General features: G+C 44.5%; 1 protein-coding gene across 1 annotated transcript in view; it reads left to right on the top strand.

Annotated features, from left to right (window-relative positions):
• The window catches only part of shank3a (SH3 and multiple ankyrin repeat domains 3a), a 154933-nt gene that overhangs the window by 76671 nt on the left and 61873 nt on the right, over positions 1–16389 (top strand). Inside the window, 4 exon segments of the mRNA XM_071514034.1 lie at positions 6551–6628; positions 8331–8397; positions 9380–9609; positions 10339–10508. Coding sequence (XP_071370135.1) covers positions 6551–6628; positions 8331–8397; positions 9380–9609; positions 10339–10508 — 545 coding nt within the window.

Genomic DNA, 16389 nt, shown 5'->3' with positions numbered 1-16389 from the left:
GTGTGTGTGTGTCCGTGCGCGTTGTGTCAGTTTGCACACATGCATGTAAGCTTTTGTCTTTTCGTTTACCCCCTCAGAGGGTTGTGGGTCAGAGACAGCAGCGCTCCTGGAGCTGGTATGGATTCAGTGTCTTGCTTAAGGACTGTCATGGGGGCCTGAACCTGGGCCTTCCGATTTGTTACTCTCTACACCACCCTCTGTGTGTGTGTGTGGGTGTGTGTGTATGCATGCATGAGAGTATGCACTCTGAAAATTAGAGCTATGAGTAATGTCATTAGACAAGCCACACAAAACAGCTTGTTACTCGATTGATACATAAATCCACAGATGTAGTTATGCTGCTGTGTTGTTGGAACAAATCTCTTCCCTCATACAGTACACCACTAGATATTGTGCACAGTAAACTAGGCTCTGATCATAGATCACATGTGCACATGCATATTAGTGATGATGATGAAGAGTGGCAGTCTGAAGCGGGGGTATCCCTTTCCTGGTCATTATGTCCACTGCATTAGGAGCCTCTTGTGAGAATGGATTGAAAGGGGAGATGTAACAGAGAGCTGGTCCAAGTGGGAGCATGGCAGCAAAACAGGCAAAGGTCAGAGATTTGACTCCCATGTGGGTCGCTCTCACTGTAAATTTATCCGCTTGCTTTGGATGAAAGCAAACACCTTTTTTTTTTCTTTTTTTTTTGTTATATATATAATTGGATTGATGCCTCACAGACCCTTGGGGCCAGATTGTGACTGTGTGCAATTGTACAGGAGCAGGAAAAGGATGTACAGTACCTGTCCTCATGAGGCTCAGTGATCAGGTTTGTTTCTCTGTCTTGGAGTGACAGTTCCTCTCCAACCTGACGCTAGGAATTATTCATCGGTTCACAATGAGGATCTTGCCCCAATCATTTTGCTGAGCGTGCCCTTTGTTGTTTTGCAAGATTTCCACAAAAATCAGCATCTACTTGCTACCATGTGCCGTTTTGTCCTGTTTGATTGGGCTGCTGGAAGAGAGACTGGAGGATCCTTGTCTACTGCTGCATTGGGAAATAGAGAGTAGTACTCAGTTCATGAACATTAAATGAGCACTTAACTGTATGGTCCCCTTTCCCCTGTCCTTTATCTCTCTCTCTCTCTCTCTCTCTCTCTCTCTCTCTCTCTCTCTCTCTCTCTCTCTCTCTCTCTCTCTCTCTCTCCATTTCTCAGTAGTGAAATGTAAGAAGTGAGTGAGTGTGTGTGTGTGTGCGTGTGTGTTTGAGTGTTGTGATTTTAACTGTGACCTGCTCAGCTGATTCCAGTCATGAGGAATGACCTGCTTCCATTGGACTGGAACACTGTAGTCTCAGGAGAAGCACTGTGTGTGCGTGCGTTTGTGCGTGCGTGCGTTTGTGCGTGCGTGCGTGCGTGCGTGCGTGCGTGCGTGCGTGCGTGCGTGCGTGCGTGCGTGCGTGCGTGCGTGCGTGCGTGCGTGCGTGCGTGCGTGCGTGCGTGTGTGCGTGTGTGCGTGTGTGCGTGTGTGTGTATCAGCAAGGGTCTGGGAAGCACAGCATCAATACTTAATACAAGCTGTTTGTAACACAGACACGTGACCAAAGCCATTACATGTTCCACTTCTCATCAGAGGGAGAGGGCAGGAGGTGGGAGTTTGTGTGTGTATGTGTGTGTGTGCGTGTGCGTGTGTGTGTGTGTGTTGGGTAGGGGTAGAGCGGAGGAATAGTAGGATTTACAGTTACTTCTATAACTTCTTGTTAGTCTACATTCTGCCCACAGACTCTGCCCCACCTCTTGCGTGCTTCCACTGTTGTGGAGGAGTATTATCCTGCCAGTGGAGGCTGGGCGCCACGTTGAGCTGATCGATCCCAGAAACAGTGTCTCTTAGTGGGGTTCCAGCAGGCTCGACACAGGCCTGGCCCGGATGATTATGTACAATGACAGAAAGGAATGGGGGGGTTGAATTGACCAGGAAACTGCTACTTCAGTGGCAGAGATCAATAGATCCATAGGAGAGAGAGGGAGAGAGTCAGAGAGGGAGAGGGAGAGAGTCAGAGAGGGAACAGCCGGAGGGGGTCAAGGAAGGAGAGAGAGAATGGAAGCGAAGATAACATAATCGGCAGTAGAAGAAGCTTGATCGATGGAGTGAATGTCCCATTCCTCAGGGTTGGCTGGCCAATAACATTTGCTAGCTGGGCTTCCAGCATGGGGGATTGTCAACAACAGCAGTGAATGTAGGCACACAGCAGGGGGGCCTTTCCCTGGCAGACAGAGTGGGTGGGGGTGCAGGGGTAGATTGTGTGTGTGTGTGTGTATGTGTGTGTGTGTGTGTGTGTATGTATGTGCAGTATGTGTGTGTGTGAGTGTTTGGGGGGTGGGGGGTCTGGAGAATGATCGAGAGAAGACAGTAGATAACAGCAGGTAGGGACACCATTGATTAAAGGGAAATTAAAGTGAAGAGGAATAAAAACACATCTGTCTGAACTGGTTAAGCCTTGGTCAGACTACAAGAAGTGACATTACAAGAATAACATTGATGAGGAATTTTGTATGAGACTTCTTTCACTTAATTTGTTTTGCTTAATTGCATACTTATCTGGACCGAGCCAGGCATGCTGCCATTTTATACTGCTTTATTTTAAGATGTATTCCTTCAAATTAAATTAAATTATATAGAAATTTATGAAGAATGGCGCAAGTGGAGTTGGAAATCTTGCTGATATAAACTATCTACATGAGCCGGCGTTGTTCTGACTTCTCTTCAGTTCATTTTTTTCTATTTCTCCCTTGAACTCAACTCCCATTGGCTGTTGCCAGTGTCACTCTCAGATTCCAGATTTGAGTCTTGTCCCACTCCGTACTACACAAGCCCGACCAGACTTTTGTCGGCAGGCCCGAGTAAAAGAGTAAAAGTTTTATTTTCATGACAAAAGCCATTAGGTCGGGCGCCCCGGTGGTTCACCGAGTAGAGCGCGTACCATAAGGCTCAGTCCTTCCCGCAGTGACCCGGGTTCGAGTCCGCCCCGCGGTCGTTTGCTGCATGTCCTCCCCTCTCTCTCTCCCCCATACCTTCCTGTCTCTCTCTCACACTTTCGCTATCAATAAAGCATAAAAATGCCTAAAAAAAAAAAAGAAGTCATTAGGTCACAAAGCCATTTTCTTTTTTAATTAAAATCTATATCATAATTTCTAATTACTGGGCCAATTTAGGTGCACTAGGGGAGGAGGTGATCCACTGTACTGTTCATGTGCCATATGGCCTAATGTTAGACTGCACTCCAGCCAACCCCATATTAAATCTTTTCTCCCCCCTCACATTGGTTTTAGGGAGACAGACTTAAGCAGACTTCAGACTTTATATACAGTACATACACAACCTATTCCCCATTTACCCTTGTCTTTAGGAGGCCATTTTCAAAGAAATACCTGTATCACAGGCTGCAGTATCATGCTGTTTTTGTGTACACTAATGAGAAAACAAGGTAGCCCCTGTGAAGTGCTGTAGCTTTCAAGCATGGAGTGAGAGCTAAAAATTTCAATAAATGTTTGTTCAGATGTTTGTGACAGCCATATTCTAATCTATACTCTAATGTAAAATGGAGCTCTACATTCTGTGAAGGATGTGGGACTTGCTCATTCAACCCTAATGAGGAAATGAATCCTCCAATTTATAACTACGGCTGTGAGAGGAACCATCTGTCACACTCTTTATACATGACTGACCCGCGTCATTACTGTAAAGTACTTGACTTAGCTCACTATCTATTCCTTTCCTATGCAGCTAATGTAATGACTTCTAGCAGACCAGGGTAAGCCCTACTGGAATGGTTTTCCTAATGAATTCCTATAGGAAGACTTGGAGAGGGAGAGCAAGACAGATGTCCCACACTGTAATTGGCCTCCTGGTGTATGTGTATATGAGTGTGTGTGTGGGTGTGGGTGTGTGTGCACGTGTGCGTGTCTGTGTGTGTTTGTGTATCTGTTTATATTTGTGTAGTCAGTCATTAAATGGCAAGAAGCCAGCTGTTGAGGTTCTCCAACCTCCATTCATCTCCCCATTTAAAATCACAATGCACACTTACAGTTCACACTGTACACATGCATGCACGCATACACACACACACACACACACACACACACACACACACACACACATCTTGTAACATTGGTGCACTGTAAATGGATAGATGTGCTCATTCAGGTGTGCTACTACAGCCAAATTCCTTAATGCTCAACATTCAACACTGACAGACAGTGGATTTTTCCTTTTCTTTTCCACTCATTTTCAAAACACCTTACAGGTAACAGATAATGAGGTGACATTTAACCACTGATTCTTCATTCCCAGAAGAATAGAGACAGCTTGGTTTTGGGAAGCTTGAGTTCCTCAAATTTGTGGGTTGCAGAACAATACCCACCTCCCCACCAGAAGAACATCAGTTAATGTAACTCCTCATTTCCGCAGTTTTAACATGCCATCAGCTTGTGTGTAACCACAAACATTTGTTGAAATTCTTAGTTCTCACCCCATATAATCCATGGTTATCAGGTGAGTTATGAAACACTTTTCATAAAGACTGTCTTGTTTTCTCATTAGTGTGCAGAAGAAATTAGCCTGTAATACAAGTAATTCTTAAAAGATGTCCTCTGAAGAGACAAGGATAAACAAGGCACAGGTTGTGTTGGGTATTATGATCCACCTGAGTGTGTCCCGCTGTCTTTCTCTATTCTTTTCCCTGTTACATGTCTCACCCTTCTCTCCTACATTCCTTTTATACCTCTCTCCACCTTGCTGTATTCCCTCATATCCCTTTCTTCTGATCTCCCACATTCCTTCATAGATTTCTCCCCAAAGCTTTGGCAAATAAACATGTTTTTTTTTTAACCCAGGTGAAGAATAGCACACACACACGAATACATATCCATATGTAGGTACACATACACATTCATGTACGCGCACACGCACACACACACACACACACGTCTGTCTAAATAAAACATGCAAGCTAATTGATCAATTTATACACTGATGTTCACTCATCACACAGTTGGCTCCTTACCTTTTGCTTATATAGACAGATGAAATGTTGATCATTGGGATCATTGTGCCTCTTCACTTCTCTGAGAGAAAGTGTGTTTGTGTGTGTGTGTGTGTGTGTGTGTGTGTGTGTGTGTGTCTTTGTCAAAGTGTGTGAACACATCTGCATAATGTATGAGTGATTAGCAATTAGCTAAGCTAACAGCCGTAGGCGTTCATCTATATGGATTTTTACCTCTATTAGACCCTTAGCAGTAACATTGGCTATTAGCAGCAAGAACGGTCACATATTTATTCATGAGACCTGCAGGCTCTATTTACACGTGTATGTCCTCCCCATGTATGTTTACATGGATTATGTATTTTTATTTAGGTCTAGCGTGTCCAAGTTGATGGTATATATACCATGCTCAGCTCAGGATAGAGCACACCACCCATGCAGCTGTTATCTAGACGTTTTACCAATAGAAGGCGCTCCAGTGACTCAGTCTGTCACTCATACAACAGCCTACTTGATGTAGTACCATGCAGTGGTTCATCAGATGTGCTCAGTTTGATGTGCACATGAACATTATTAACTGAACCACATGTTCAATTAATCTGTGTGTGTGTGTGTGTGTGTGTGTGTCCCTGCACGTGTGTGTATGACCCAGTCGAGATCAGAGTCACTAGAGTCGTCGTGCTCATTGTAGAGCACAGCCAGTCCTGTTAATTCAGCTCTCAGTGTTAAATTACATATCGACCCTCAGCCTGCCAGCACATAAACCCATAACCTCGCCTATCAGTCTACAACTGGGCTTTTTCTGCCAGAGGGGATCTATGCACATTTACACACTAATAAAATATGGCATGAGTCTGACACAAGAGAGAGCTGTGATTGTAAACTAGTGAGGATACCCCATCTGTCGTACTGTGTTCTCTCTGTGCAGCTGATTCTATTTCAAGGTTTTCATATGTGTTCATACATGTTTCTGTGTAATGAGTGTAGCCCTAACTATGATGGTAACAGGCTCTGGCAGTGGGTATGAAAAGAGCTGAGCTTGTAGCTGTAAGCTGGCGACGCTCTGTAAAGGGCAGGCAGCTGCAGACTAGAGGCTCTGAGGGTCAGAGGAGATCCCCAACCTGATGTTTAATGCCCTTTAGAATAACACTCCCACTGCACACACACATGCACATGCACACAGAGTGAGTGCTTTGCATGTTTGATTCTCTTTGCAGGGGCTCTCCATCTCCCTTTCTTTCGATTTCTTTTTTCCTCTCTTGCTTTGAGTTCACTTGTAATTAAAAGATTTAGCTCTATGGAGACCAATTAGAGGCTTGGAAATGGCACCCACAGGAGCCTCATACATCACTGTGTGTGTGCGTGTGTGTGTCAGTGTGAGTATGTGCGTGTGTGTGCTTGCGTGCTTGTCTGTGTTTGTGTGTGTGTATGCTATTACGTATGCTAAAGTCAAATACCATGACATTTTAAAGGCCTAGCCAAACACATAAATCTACACCCTTTTCTCTCTCCTTTGTCATTCAGGATAGCTGTGCACGAGTTCTCCTGTTTCGAGGGGCCAATAAAGAGATAAAGAACTACAACAGCCAGACTGCCTTTCAGGTATGGATGACATCCTCCATCCTCCTCCACTCAAGAACCACTGCCTGTTATCATGAGTACATTCAGTCCCTTCATTTAAAGAACTACAAGGCATTTAAAATTCTCTGTGTTTGTATGTGATTCCATTATAGCCCATCATTTAATAGTTTATTAGCTACTACATTTTGGGTCCAGTTTCCCTACGTTTCTATTTTGCCAGCACACACACACAACCACACATTCGACCGCCATCTAAGCCACGCCCCCTTCTGGGGGATAAACAAACCAATCTCACCATTATGCTCGGGTAGGTAGGCAGCTACACAAGAACTTTCCACTCCGTAAAGTAGTAGTACATTGAGCCATAACCCAAAATTTGTCCTGCGATGGCAACACAGGTAGCTACGCTTCATTTTTACCTCCTGCAGAGCATGAGAGGTATATTCAAAGGTTGAGTTAATTCCCCTAAATGCTTGCCTTTTCACTATAGATCAGACGAGTTTGATCAGCCCACTTAAGTATTTGTTCACTAAATTAATTAAATTAGGAAACACATATTTTTAGATTATTGCGTGATCCAGCATGAACCTGGGCGATCCCGATATATGGAAAAGTAAAAGTTAATTGTTCAGCCTTCATGCCCCCTCAGTCTTCCTCCCTCAAAGTGGATCAGTGACCCAACTCAGTGGCCAGACATTACATATACCGATCAGGGTTAGTAAAAGTAAATGCTTCATTATTTTGGTTTTGATGGCAGTCCTGCTTTGTCTATGCTACTAACTTGAATGAGTGACTCCACTGTCCAATCAGCCGCCCACTGAATAGCTAGATGGCAAACTAGCAGTAAACTGCTAACGTCTCTGAGAAGCGGAGATCGGGATTTTTACACTCGTTATAGTTACAATCCACAACACAGCAACTTTCCAGCGTGTTTTTCCATCTGTTTAAACAATGTTGTGTGGTCTCAATTAAGCTCATTAACTCATGTACGGACAATACTCTTAAATATGGACAATCGTCTTCTTTCGCGGCCTTCATCAAACATGCTCCATGACACGGTGCCGGTTGAACGTATGCTACTCCTTGGCCACTCCACATTAATGTGATTGGTCAATGTTTTTTTGGGGGGGGGTTTGTAACTGCTACAGCGCAGGCAGGGGAGACTGTCAAGAGAGACTATAGTATCCATGCCTTACATCATTAATATGACAGAGCTGAATGGATTTGAATGACTTGGCTTGCATAGACTAATATTGCCACATTCAATATGTTGATTCCACTTCAACAATAAAGCAGCGTAATGGCTCCCACCCCCGCTGGCTTGCCAGTCTGGCCGGTGTCTGAATTCCAGCCTTGCTGCTTGATGAAGTCTGTGTGAAATTGACATTGACACAGATTTCCTGGGCAGATCAAAGTTAATTTGTTTGTACACAGGGCAGGCTGGCTCCACACATTGCCCAGAACACTGCCATACGTACAGATTTTACACATCTGCTACAACCAAGGAATAAATGTGTGAAATATTAATTAGGAGCGAGAGAGAAAGAGAGGGACAGGGAGAGAGAGAGTGGGATGTATTATGGTTAATAGTGGGTTGTTTTTGTTTTGGAGGTTTTTATGGTCAGTTTTCAGTTTCCATGGCATAACATTTTGCTGCTGTTTCCTTTCCCTCTCTTATCTCTTCATCACTCTCTCTTCCCTGTACTCCCCCCCCCCCACCCAGGTGGCTATTATAGCAGGAAATTTTGATCTGGCTGAAATCATAAAGATCCACAAAGCATCAGATGTTGGTAAGTTGACAGCAGTGATAGTATATCATCAGGCACCCTGTTTTATGGGTTTAAATGTGAATGGAGTGTGAGGGAGGCGTCAGATTGAGGGAGGGGTGGAGTGTGGTGGGGGGCGGCGGGGTGGAAGAGATGTTCAAGGATGAATATAGAGGACGGGGAAAGGAAGGGAGGGAGGTAGAAATATAAGGGGTGGGGAGAAGATTTGAGTGGTTCTGTGGATTCCTGCTGGGTTGAGCTTTTTGTAACAGAAATATACAGGAAAACTCTGCCATCTAGTGTGGAAAGGAAGAAATACACTGTGAAATACTGTTATTCAAATCTTTTGTCCTTAAAATGATAAATGTGTTGAATGTACTGATCTATGAAACCAGACATTGTTTGTCACAATTTTTATGCTCGGCTTCTGTGATGTTTTCATGATGAGAACATTTTATCAGTGAATTACAGCTACAGTGAAAATGCATCTTGTATCTCCATAATCAAAGTTCTACTAAGCGTCAAAATCCAAGCCTGGACTGTGGCTATTGTCCCAATTTCAATATCACTATTTTGTCATTTCTGCAGCTGGCTCTTCATGTCAATATGCCAATTCAAAGTTGTGATTTTTGTCAAGAATAGCACCACAATTGTTCGCTAACCACATCTGATTGGTTTTGTGATAACACTTGAATCACTGGATCCTTCATAAAACATAGTTTGCAGCTACGTAAACACATTGCATATTAAATGGGATCACAGCCTTGAGTCAGCTTAGTGTCTTTGTTGTCATAATTCTTTTAGAGTTGTTTTTTTAAAGAAAAGTGATTTTGTTAAAAAAAAATAGATCTCAGTGTGCAGGATTTTGAGTTTGAGTATGATGGAAAGTTTTCACCAATATTGTACTTGATTCATGGACCAAAGATTACCTGAAGCTCTAAAACACCTTAGAAATCCAGTTTGAACACCCTTTCTTAAGCAAAAACCTCTCTCTTCCTCCTCCCAGTGCCTTTCAGGGAGACCCCCTCCTACACCTACCGTCGACGTGTGATGCCCGGCCCCCTGCCCTCGCCGCGCTCCTTGCTCCGCTCCGCTAGTGACAACAACCTGAACGGGGACCACGATCACGGCCACGGTCAGGTCCCCCGAGAAAGCCGCGGCCGCCAGGGTCACTCCCCCGTCCCCTCGCTGCGCAGCCTGCCAGCGCTGGGCCAGCAGCACAGCAGCCTTGGAGAGGTGAGGGTGTGTGTGTGTGTGTGTGTTTGTTTCTACTGTATGTGTATGGGAAAGACAAAGAAGTGAGCAGGAGGTAGTGAGGGTGTGTATGTATGTTTCTATGTGTATGAAAGAGTGAAAGAGAGGTGAGACTGTGTGTGCATATTAGATTTTTCTGTCTGCATGTGAGAGTGAAGCATAGAGATTAAGGAACAATTAAGAGAGATATATGATAGGCAGAATCCAATTCCTTTGTATTTTAACTACATATGTTAGACTCTTATGTCATATGCTTATACCAGCACATGACACTGTGGAAGAAAACTGTGGAAGACAAGGGAGTGGCAGTTTGACAGGTTTATTTGATCTGCAGGTCGGGAGCCAAGGAACTCAAAATCTGGATGATTACACAGAGTTTTATAGTGTTGAATATTCATGATTATGTTAATACAGATAGAATATAATTAAGCTATTGGCCAGAGGGTATAAGGTCATATGAACAAGACTGAACAACCAATGATAGTTATAGTTCTAGCACTTGAGATGTGTAACAAGAGGTGACCGTATTCACTGTACCAGTATTCTTAAGTTTTAGGCACTTAAGGTGTGAATATGGGTCAATGGTAAGTGAGCATATAGGAATGTTGCTTAGTGTAGGTATTCCATTTCCATTAGGTTTCCAATTCCATTAGGTTTCTTAGGTTTCTTCCTCAACAACACTGTCCAAACTCCTCTCCTGTCCCGTGTCAGAGCCGTCATGGCGAGGTCCCAGACAGCAGTCTCCAGAGCACAGGCAGCTCCAGGTCCTCCCACTCCCGCTCCCCGTCGCTCCATCACATGCACGAGGAGGACAAGCCGATCCCCAGGAGGTCCCACAGCCATGGCTACCCGCACGGACACGGCCCCCGCGGAAGACTCAGGTCTGTTAGGTGTGATTTTACCTCAACTTAGTTTTATTTATTTTTTATGTTTTTTTTTGTTTGTTCGCTAGGCAGGGTACGGCTAAAAGAGCTTGAATAGAGTTTATGAAAACTGGTTTTGAAGCACACACATCCTCTTTCTCCCTGCTCCTAATAAGCCGTCTCCATACTGGTACAAACACATAGAGCTGGTGCAGAGGAACAGTAGGTTTTATCATGTGTGCAGGTGTTCAACTGGTTGAACACTTACCGGTATTGGCAGCTACTTGTTTTAAATAGGTAATCAGTGATCAGCCTACTGATTATGCACCTACTCTGATATTTAAACCCAATTTCACGAAGCAGGAAGCTTCATGTGAGTGATTCTGTTTGAATCACTGGTTAGTCACCAGGCGGGATGCTGCATCTCATTCCGTCTGCTACTGGTGATAAACATGACATACCATTTATCAGTGCAGCATCTTGTTTATTTATTCATACATCAATCCCAGGTGCATATGAAGTCATTTTCCTGTCTAAACTGTGCTTACAACTTGCCCAGACTACTGAAAGTTCAAACTTGGAAATGCATCTGAAAATATATAATGATAAATCAGTACTGGATTGGTAGCGGCAGATTGTCTTACAAAAAACAACCATATATAACCAATAAAAATAAATAACTTTTATCATTCAGTATGAGTTCTCGAAAAACTGCATTTGGACACGCCGAGTGTGTCCAGTGCTCCTGGCAGGATCTGGGGACAGTGAGCAGTAGCATGGTGTGTGTCTGGCAGAGACAACGGTCCTGTTTACGTAACAAGCTAGGCTGAAATGCAGCCCTGCTCCTGCTGGGAGGACAGAGGGCACATGACATACTCCAAAACTGTGTGTGTGTGTGTGTGTGTGTGTGTGTGTGAGCGAGCGTATAGCCACGTGCAAATGGCTGTGTGCGTGGGTGCTTGCACAGTTCAGAGAGAGACAGATGGAAAGGGGCTAATAATGATCACCATGGGGACCAATTGAACACAGCCAAGCTGTGTGTGTGTGTGTGTGTGTGTGTGTGTGTGTGTGTGTGTGTGTGTGTGCACGTGCACAGGAGAGAGACTGAGAGACAGGATACATCCTGAAATTAGAGCTATGAGTAATGTCATTGGACAGGCCACTCACTTCAAAACAGCTTGTCACTCGATTGATACATAAATCCACAGATGTAGTTATGCTGCCATGGTGTTGGAACAAATCTCTTCCCTCATACAGTACACCATTAGATATAGTGCACAGTAAACTAGGCTCTGATCACATCTTGGAGCGATAGATTGAAGTGGTTTACTGACACTCGGTTTGTTAAGCCTTTTATTATGATCATATGTCAGAACAAGATTACCTACGCACACACTTAATGTGATTCCTGGGTGCCACACACTCTGTATGTGTGTGTGTGTGTGTGTGTGTGTGTTTGTATGAGGCAAAACAGTCTGATGTCTGACAGGGGAATTGCATTACAGACACAGCTCCAGCCGTCCTCTCCTCTCCCTCTAATACTCTCCTGTCACTTCACTCCATCCATCAAAGACTCTCTCTGTCTCTTTTTTTCTTCCTGTCTTGCATTCTTTCATTCATGCACACACAAACACACACACACACACACACACACACACACACACGCACGCACGCACACACACACACACACACACAAAAACATGTACACACAGTGGTGTCAAGCTATGTTTTTACGGCCAGAGAGCAATCAACACCCTTTTATTATATCATGTAGCATGCACTCCCCACACACCTTAGAAGCTGCTGCTGTGGGATCTCTAGTGTGCGAACAGTGAACAATGTTCCTCAATCTGATTTTGAATTATAGCAAGTAAATTTGGTTCTGCCAGAAGTGGAATGACTTTCAGTTCCATAACCAACAAATTCACACTTGTGTCTCATAAGGTTAACAAATTAACTGCTCCTCTCTCTAGTATACCTGGCACTTCATCAGCATTAATGTCCCCAAACAGAGATACGTTTCTTTTGCTCTGTCACTGTACTCATTTCGTGCAGGGTTGATAAGTTTTGCTCTGTCACTGTACTCATTTCGTGCAGGGTTGATAAGAAGGAGCCTGAAGGGAGGGAAGAAGATAGAGAGAGAATGGGAAGCAGGGGAAGAAGGATGTCCACTGTGTCCTGGCCTACATGGCCTTCTGTACTGCGGGAGTTGAGACCTTGTTCTTCCGTGTGCCTTACCTTTACACCCAGTATCAAAGTGAGGTGAATGTATAAATAGCCCAGAAGGAGCAGCTGGTCTCCACGGCCTGAACTTACACCTGAGGGAGACTGATGCCGTCCTTGAATGACACAGTGCAGACTAATATTCTCTTTCTTTTTTCTCTTTCTCTTTCTCTCTCTCTCTCTTTCTGTCTTGCTGCCTCTCTCTCTCTCTCTTTCTTTTTCTCTCTCTCTCTCTGACCTTCTGTTTATGCCCATGGTAACTCTAGGGGCATCATGGGTACCAGGGGAGTGTGAAATTAGCTTGGCTGGTCAACAGCCCGCCTAACGGCAGACTCCAGCAAGTTCCTGTGGAACTCGCCATCACTTCCTCCTCCACGGAGGTGGGCAGTGCTGTCAGCGCTCCAACAGCTTGGCCGGGGTTCAGCAGAAAGTTTGGATGGAGGCACTGAGGGAGGTTTTGGATGGGTCAGACTGGCATATTAGGACTAGACCAAAAAAGAGCAGCACAACAAGCACAGCACAACATGGCAGTTTAATGGCAGTGTGGGTATAAATACAGTTTATACAGTTGACAATATGACTTAACAACAATACTGGGTTTATAATATGATATTGTCGCAACATTATAATAAGGGTTCAGAGCGACAGTTCCTAATTTCATAGTTTATAGCAGAGCGAAATCAAAATGTAAATGAAATGCACCTTTTTATTCAAAACAAATCTTTTTATTCAAGCTATTCAAGCCAAATTGAATCTAGGGTTTTCACTTGAGTCTTGTTTTTTTCACTTTATTTAGATTTTCTTTATGTTTATGACTGTGTTCTTCTGACCATCAGATAGAGCTAAACAAGAACTTTCCAATGATATATAACACAAGGTTTTGGCCAAAATGTCACTTACGCCCCTTTTGCACCAAACCCTTAATATTTAGATTAAAGCATAGTTGCCTACAGCAGAAAGGGGCTAGGCTACTTGTATTGATAATTTATCATTAGCAGACAGTGTTTTGGCATGGTTTTGTTTATGAAAGGGAAATTGTGATATTGAGTTGTGAACCTTGTTACCTAGTTATAGGTAGTCATATAAGGGGCAACAGGGTAGGGTAGTGGTTAGAGAGATTGTCCCTCAACTGGACAACCTGGGTTAAAGCCCCCATGTCGGTAAGCATTCGCCCTACTGAAGTTTCACATCACAATATGTTTGTTTCTTTCCAAAACACTTGAGCGGGCGGTCTTTAATCAAGTCTCTGAATTCCTTTCTGAGAACCGCCTGTATGATCCCAACCAGTCTGGCTTCAAACGCGGACACTCTACCGAGACTGCGCTCTTGTCTGTAGTAGAAACACTGCGATCAGCTAGAGCTGCCGGTCAGTCCTCTGTCCTACTGCTACTTGACCTATCGGCCGCCTTTGACACGGTGAACCACCAAATCCTCCTCTCCACACTCGCTGAGCTCGGCTTCTCAGGATCTACCCTCTGCTGGTTTGAGTCCTACCTCTCAGGGAGATCCTTCAGAGTGTCTTGGAGAGGGGAAGTGTCTAAATCCCACTACTTGTCCACAGGGGTACCTCAAGGGTCAGTGCTTGGACCCCTTCTCTTTTCATTATACACCACCTCATTGGGTGCAGTGATCCGCTCACATGGCTTCTCTTATCATTCATATGCTGACGATACCCAGCTCCTCCTGTCGTTCCCGCCAGACGACCCCACAGTCTCGGCGCGGATATCGGCATGCCTCGCCGATATCTCGGCTTGGATGAAGGAACGCCACCTTCAGCTTAACTTGTCAAAGACTGAGCTCCTTGTCATCCCAGCCAGTCCCTCTATACAACAACAAATCAGTATCCAGCTCGAATCAACTGAGCTCATACCCACAAAGTCTGCCAGAAACTTGGGTGTCATGATTGATGACCAGCTAACCTTCAAGGAGCATGTGACTTCTGTTGCTCGGTCATGCCGATTTGCTCTATACAATATCAGGAAAATCAGACCCTACCTGTCTGAGCATACAGCACAACTCCTGGTACAGGCTCTTGTAATATCACACCTTGACTACTGCAACTCCTTACTGGCAGGGCTCCCGGCATGTATGCTCAAACCTCTGCAGATGATCCAGAACGCGGCGGCACGTCTGGTCTTCAACCAGCCCGAAAGAGCACATGTCACTCCGCTATTCATATCCCTCCACTGGCTCCCAGTTGCTGCCCGCATCAAGTTCAAGTCCTTGATGCTCGCCTACAAAACAATAACCAAAACGGCTCCGACCTACCTGAACTCCCTCATTCAGGTCTACGCTCCCTCCCGCTCACTACGCTCTGCCATGGAGCGGCGCCTGGTGCTGCCACCACAGCAAGGCCCTAAGTCTCTAGCCAGACTCTTCTCTTCTGTGGTTCCCCGGTGGTGGAACGAGTTACCAAACTCCATTCGATCCGCAGAATCCCTCTCTATCCTTAAGAAAAGGCTAAAGACCCAGCTCTTTAGAGAATACCTCCTTTCATAAAAAAAAAAAATAAAAAAAAAAATTGATGCACTCTATGCATTACCTCATAGCACTGCCTTGTAGCACTCCCTCGTAGCACCTTTGTCCTGTTGGACCAGAACTTAGCTTGTTGCACTGTCTCGTAGCACCTTTGTCCTGTTGGACCAGAACTTAGCTCTATAGCACTTACTCTCGTTGTTCTCTCCTATCTAGAAACTTGCTTGTGTTGTATGCAAATCTCATGTGTAAGTCGCTTTGGATAAAATCGTCTGCCAAATGTGAAATTGTAATTGTAATTGACAGTATGTTGTTATACACCACACAGCACTGAAATGATTAAGCTGCTTTAGTGTACATAATGTGCTGAGTATGACCTTGTTTTGTAGTACTGGGACTGGAATACTGTGGTACTAAATATTAATTGTATTACTGATGCTTCCTTAGAATAGAGTGCAGAGAAAAGGCTAACAACTCACATATAATCCATGTTTAATTCATACAACATGTAGTTTGATTTGATGTTCCTCTGTGATGTGCAGTGCCAACAAAACCAACAGAGGGGCGTCCTGTTCCCCTCACCTTTCTCCTCCTCTCTTTATTCACCCCTTGCTGTTCTCCTCCCCTCTTTTTCACCTCCTGTCCCTCCCTTCCTCTCTCTCTCTCTCTGCATTAGTCACACTAATGGCTGTTAGAGTGTAGATTATCCATGGTGTCTTAGCACAGCCAAAGGGCTGAGGCAGACGGGGAGGAGAGGAGGGCAGGGAGAGGGAGGAGGAGACAGAGAGGCGAGAGCTTCTCCTGGCTCACCTGTGGAGAATTCGCATCAGAAGAAGGACACGGCAGAACGGTATTGATCGGTACACATTATAATCCGTATCATCAGAGGGCGATGCTGATTGGCCAGCAGTGATCCGTTTGGCTTTTAATCCTCTCCCTTTGTTTGGAACACTGATGCTGTCTACTCTGGCCGGGCCACACACACACACACACACACACTGCATATTCCTGGCCCCGTGTTTCCAAAACACTACGTGGCACCTTGATGAGATTTACATAAGATTGGCATCCTCAATATGAAGTGTTTAATTCCAAAATGAGACAGCCATCATTTGAAATATGTGACAACTACTCTGATCACTGCCTGTATGAAAGGCCTTTTCTGGCATAATAGTAAGAATTTAGATGACATGAAGCCACA

This window comes from Centroberyx affinis, unplaced genomic scaffold, assembly GCF_046629955.1.
Source record: "Centroberyx affinis isolate AG114_WGS23_722 - 3 ecotype Tasmania unplaced genomic scaffold, CSIRO-AGI_Caff_v1 ptg007894l_1, whole genome shotgun sequence".
NCBI classification, from domain to species: Eukaryota; Metazoa; Chordata; class Actinopteri; order Beryciformes; family Berycidae; genus Centroberyx; species Centroberyx affinis.
This window is presented reverse-complemented; position numbering and strand designations above follow the sequence as displayed.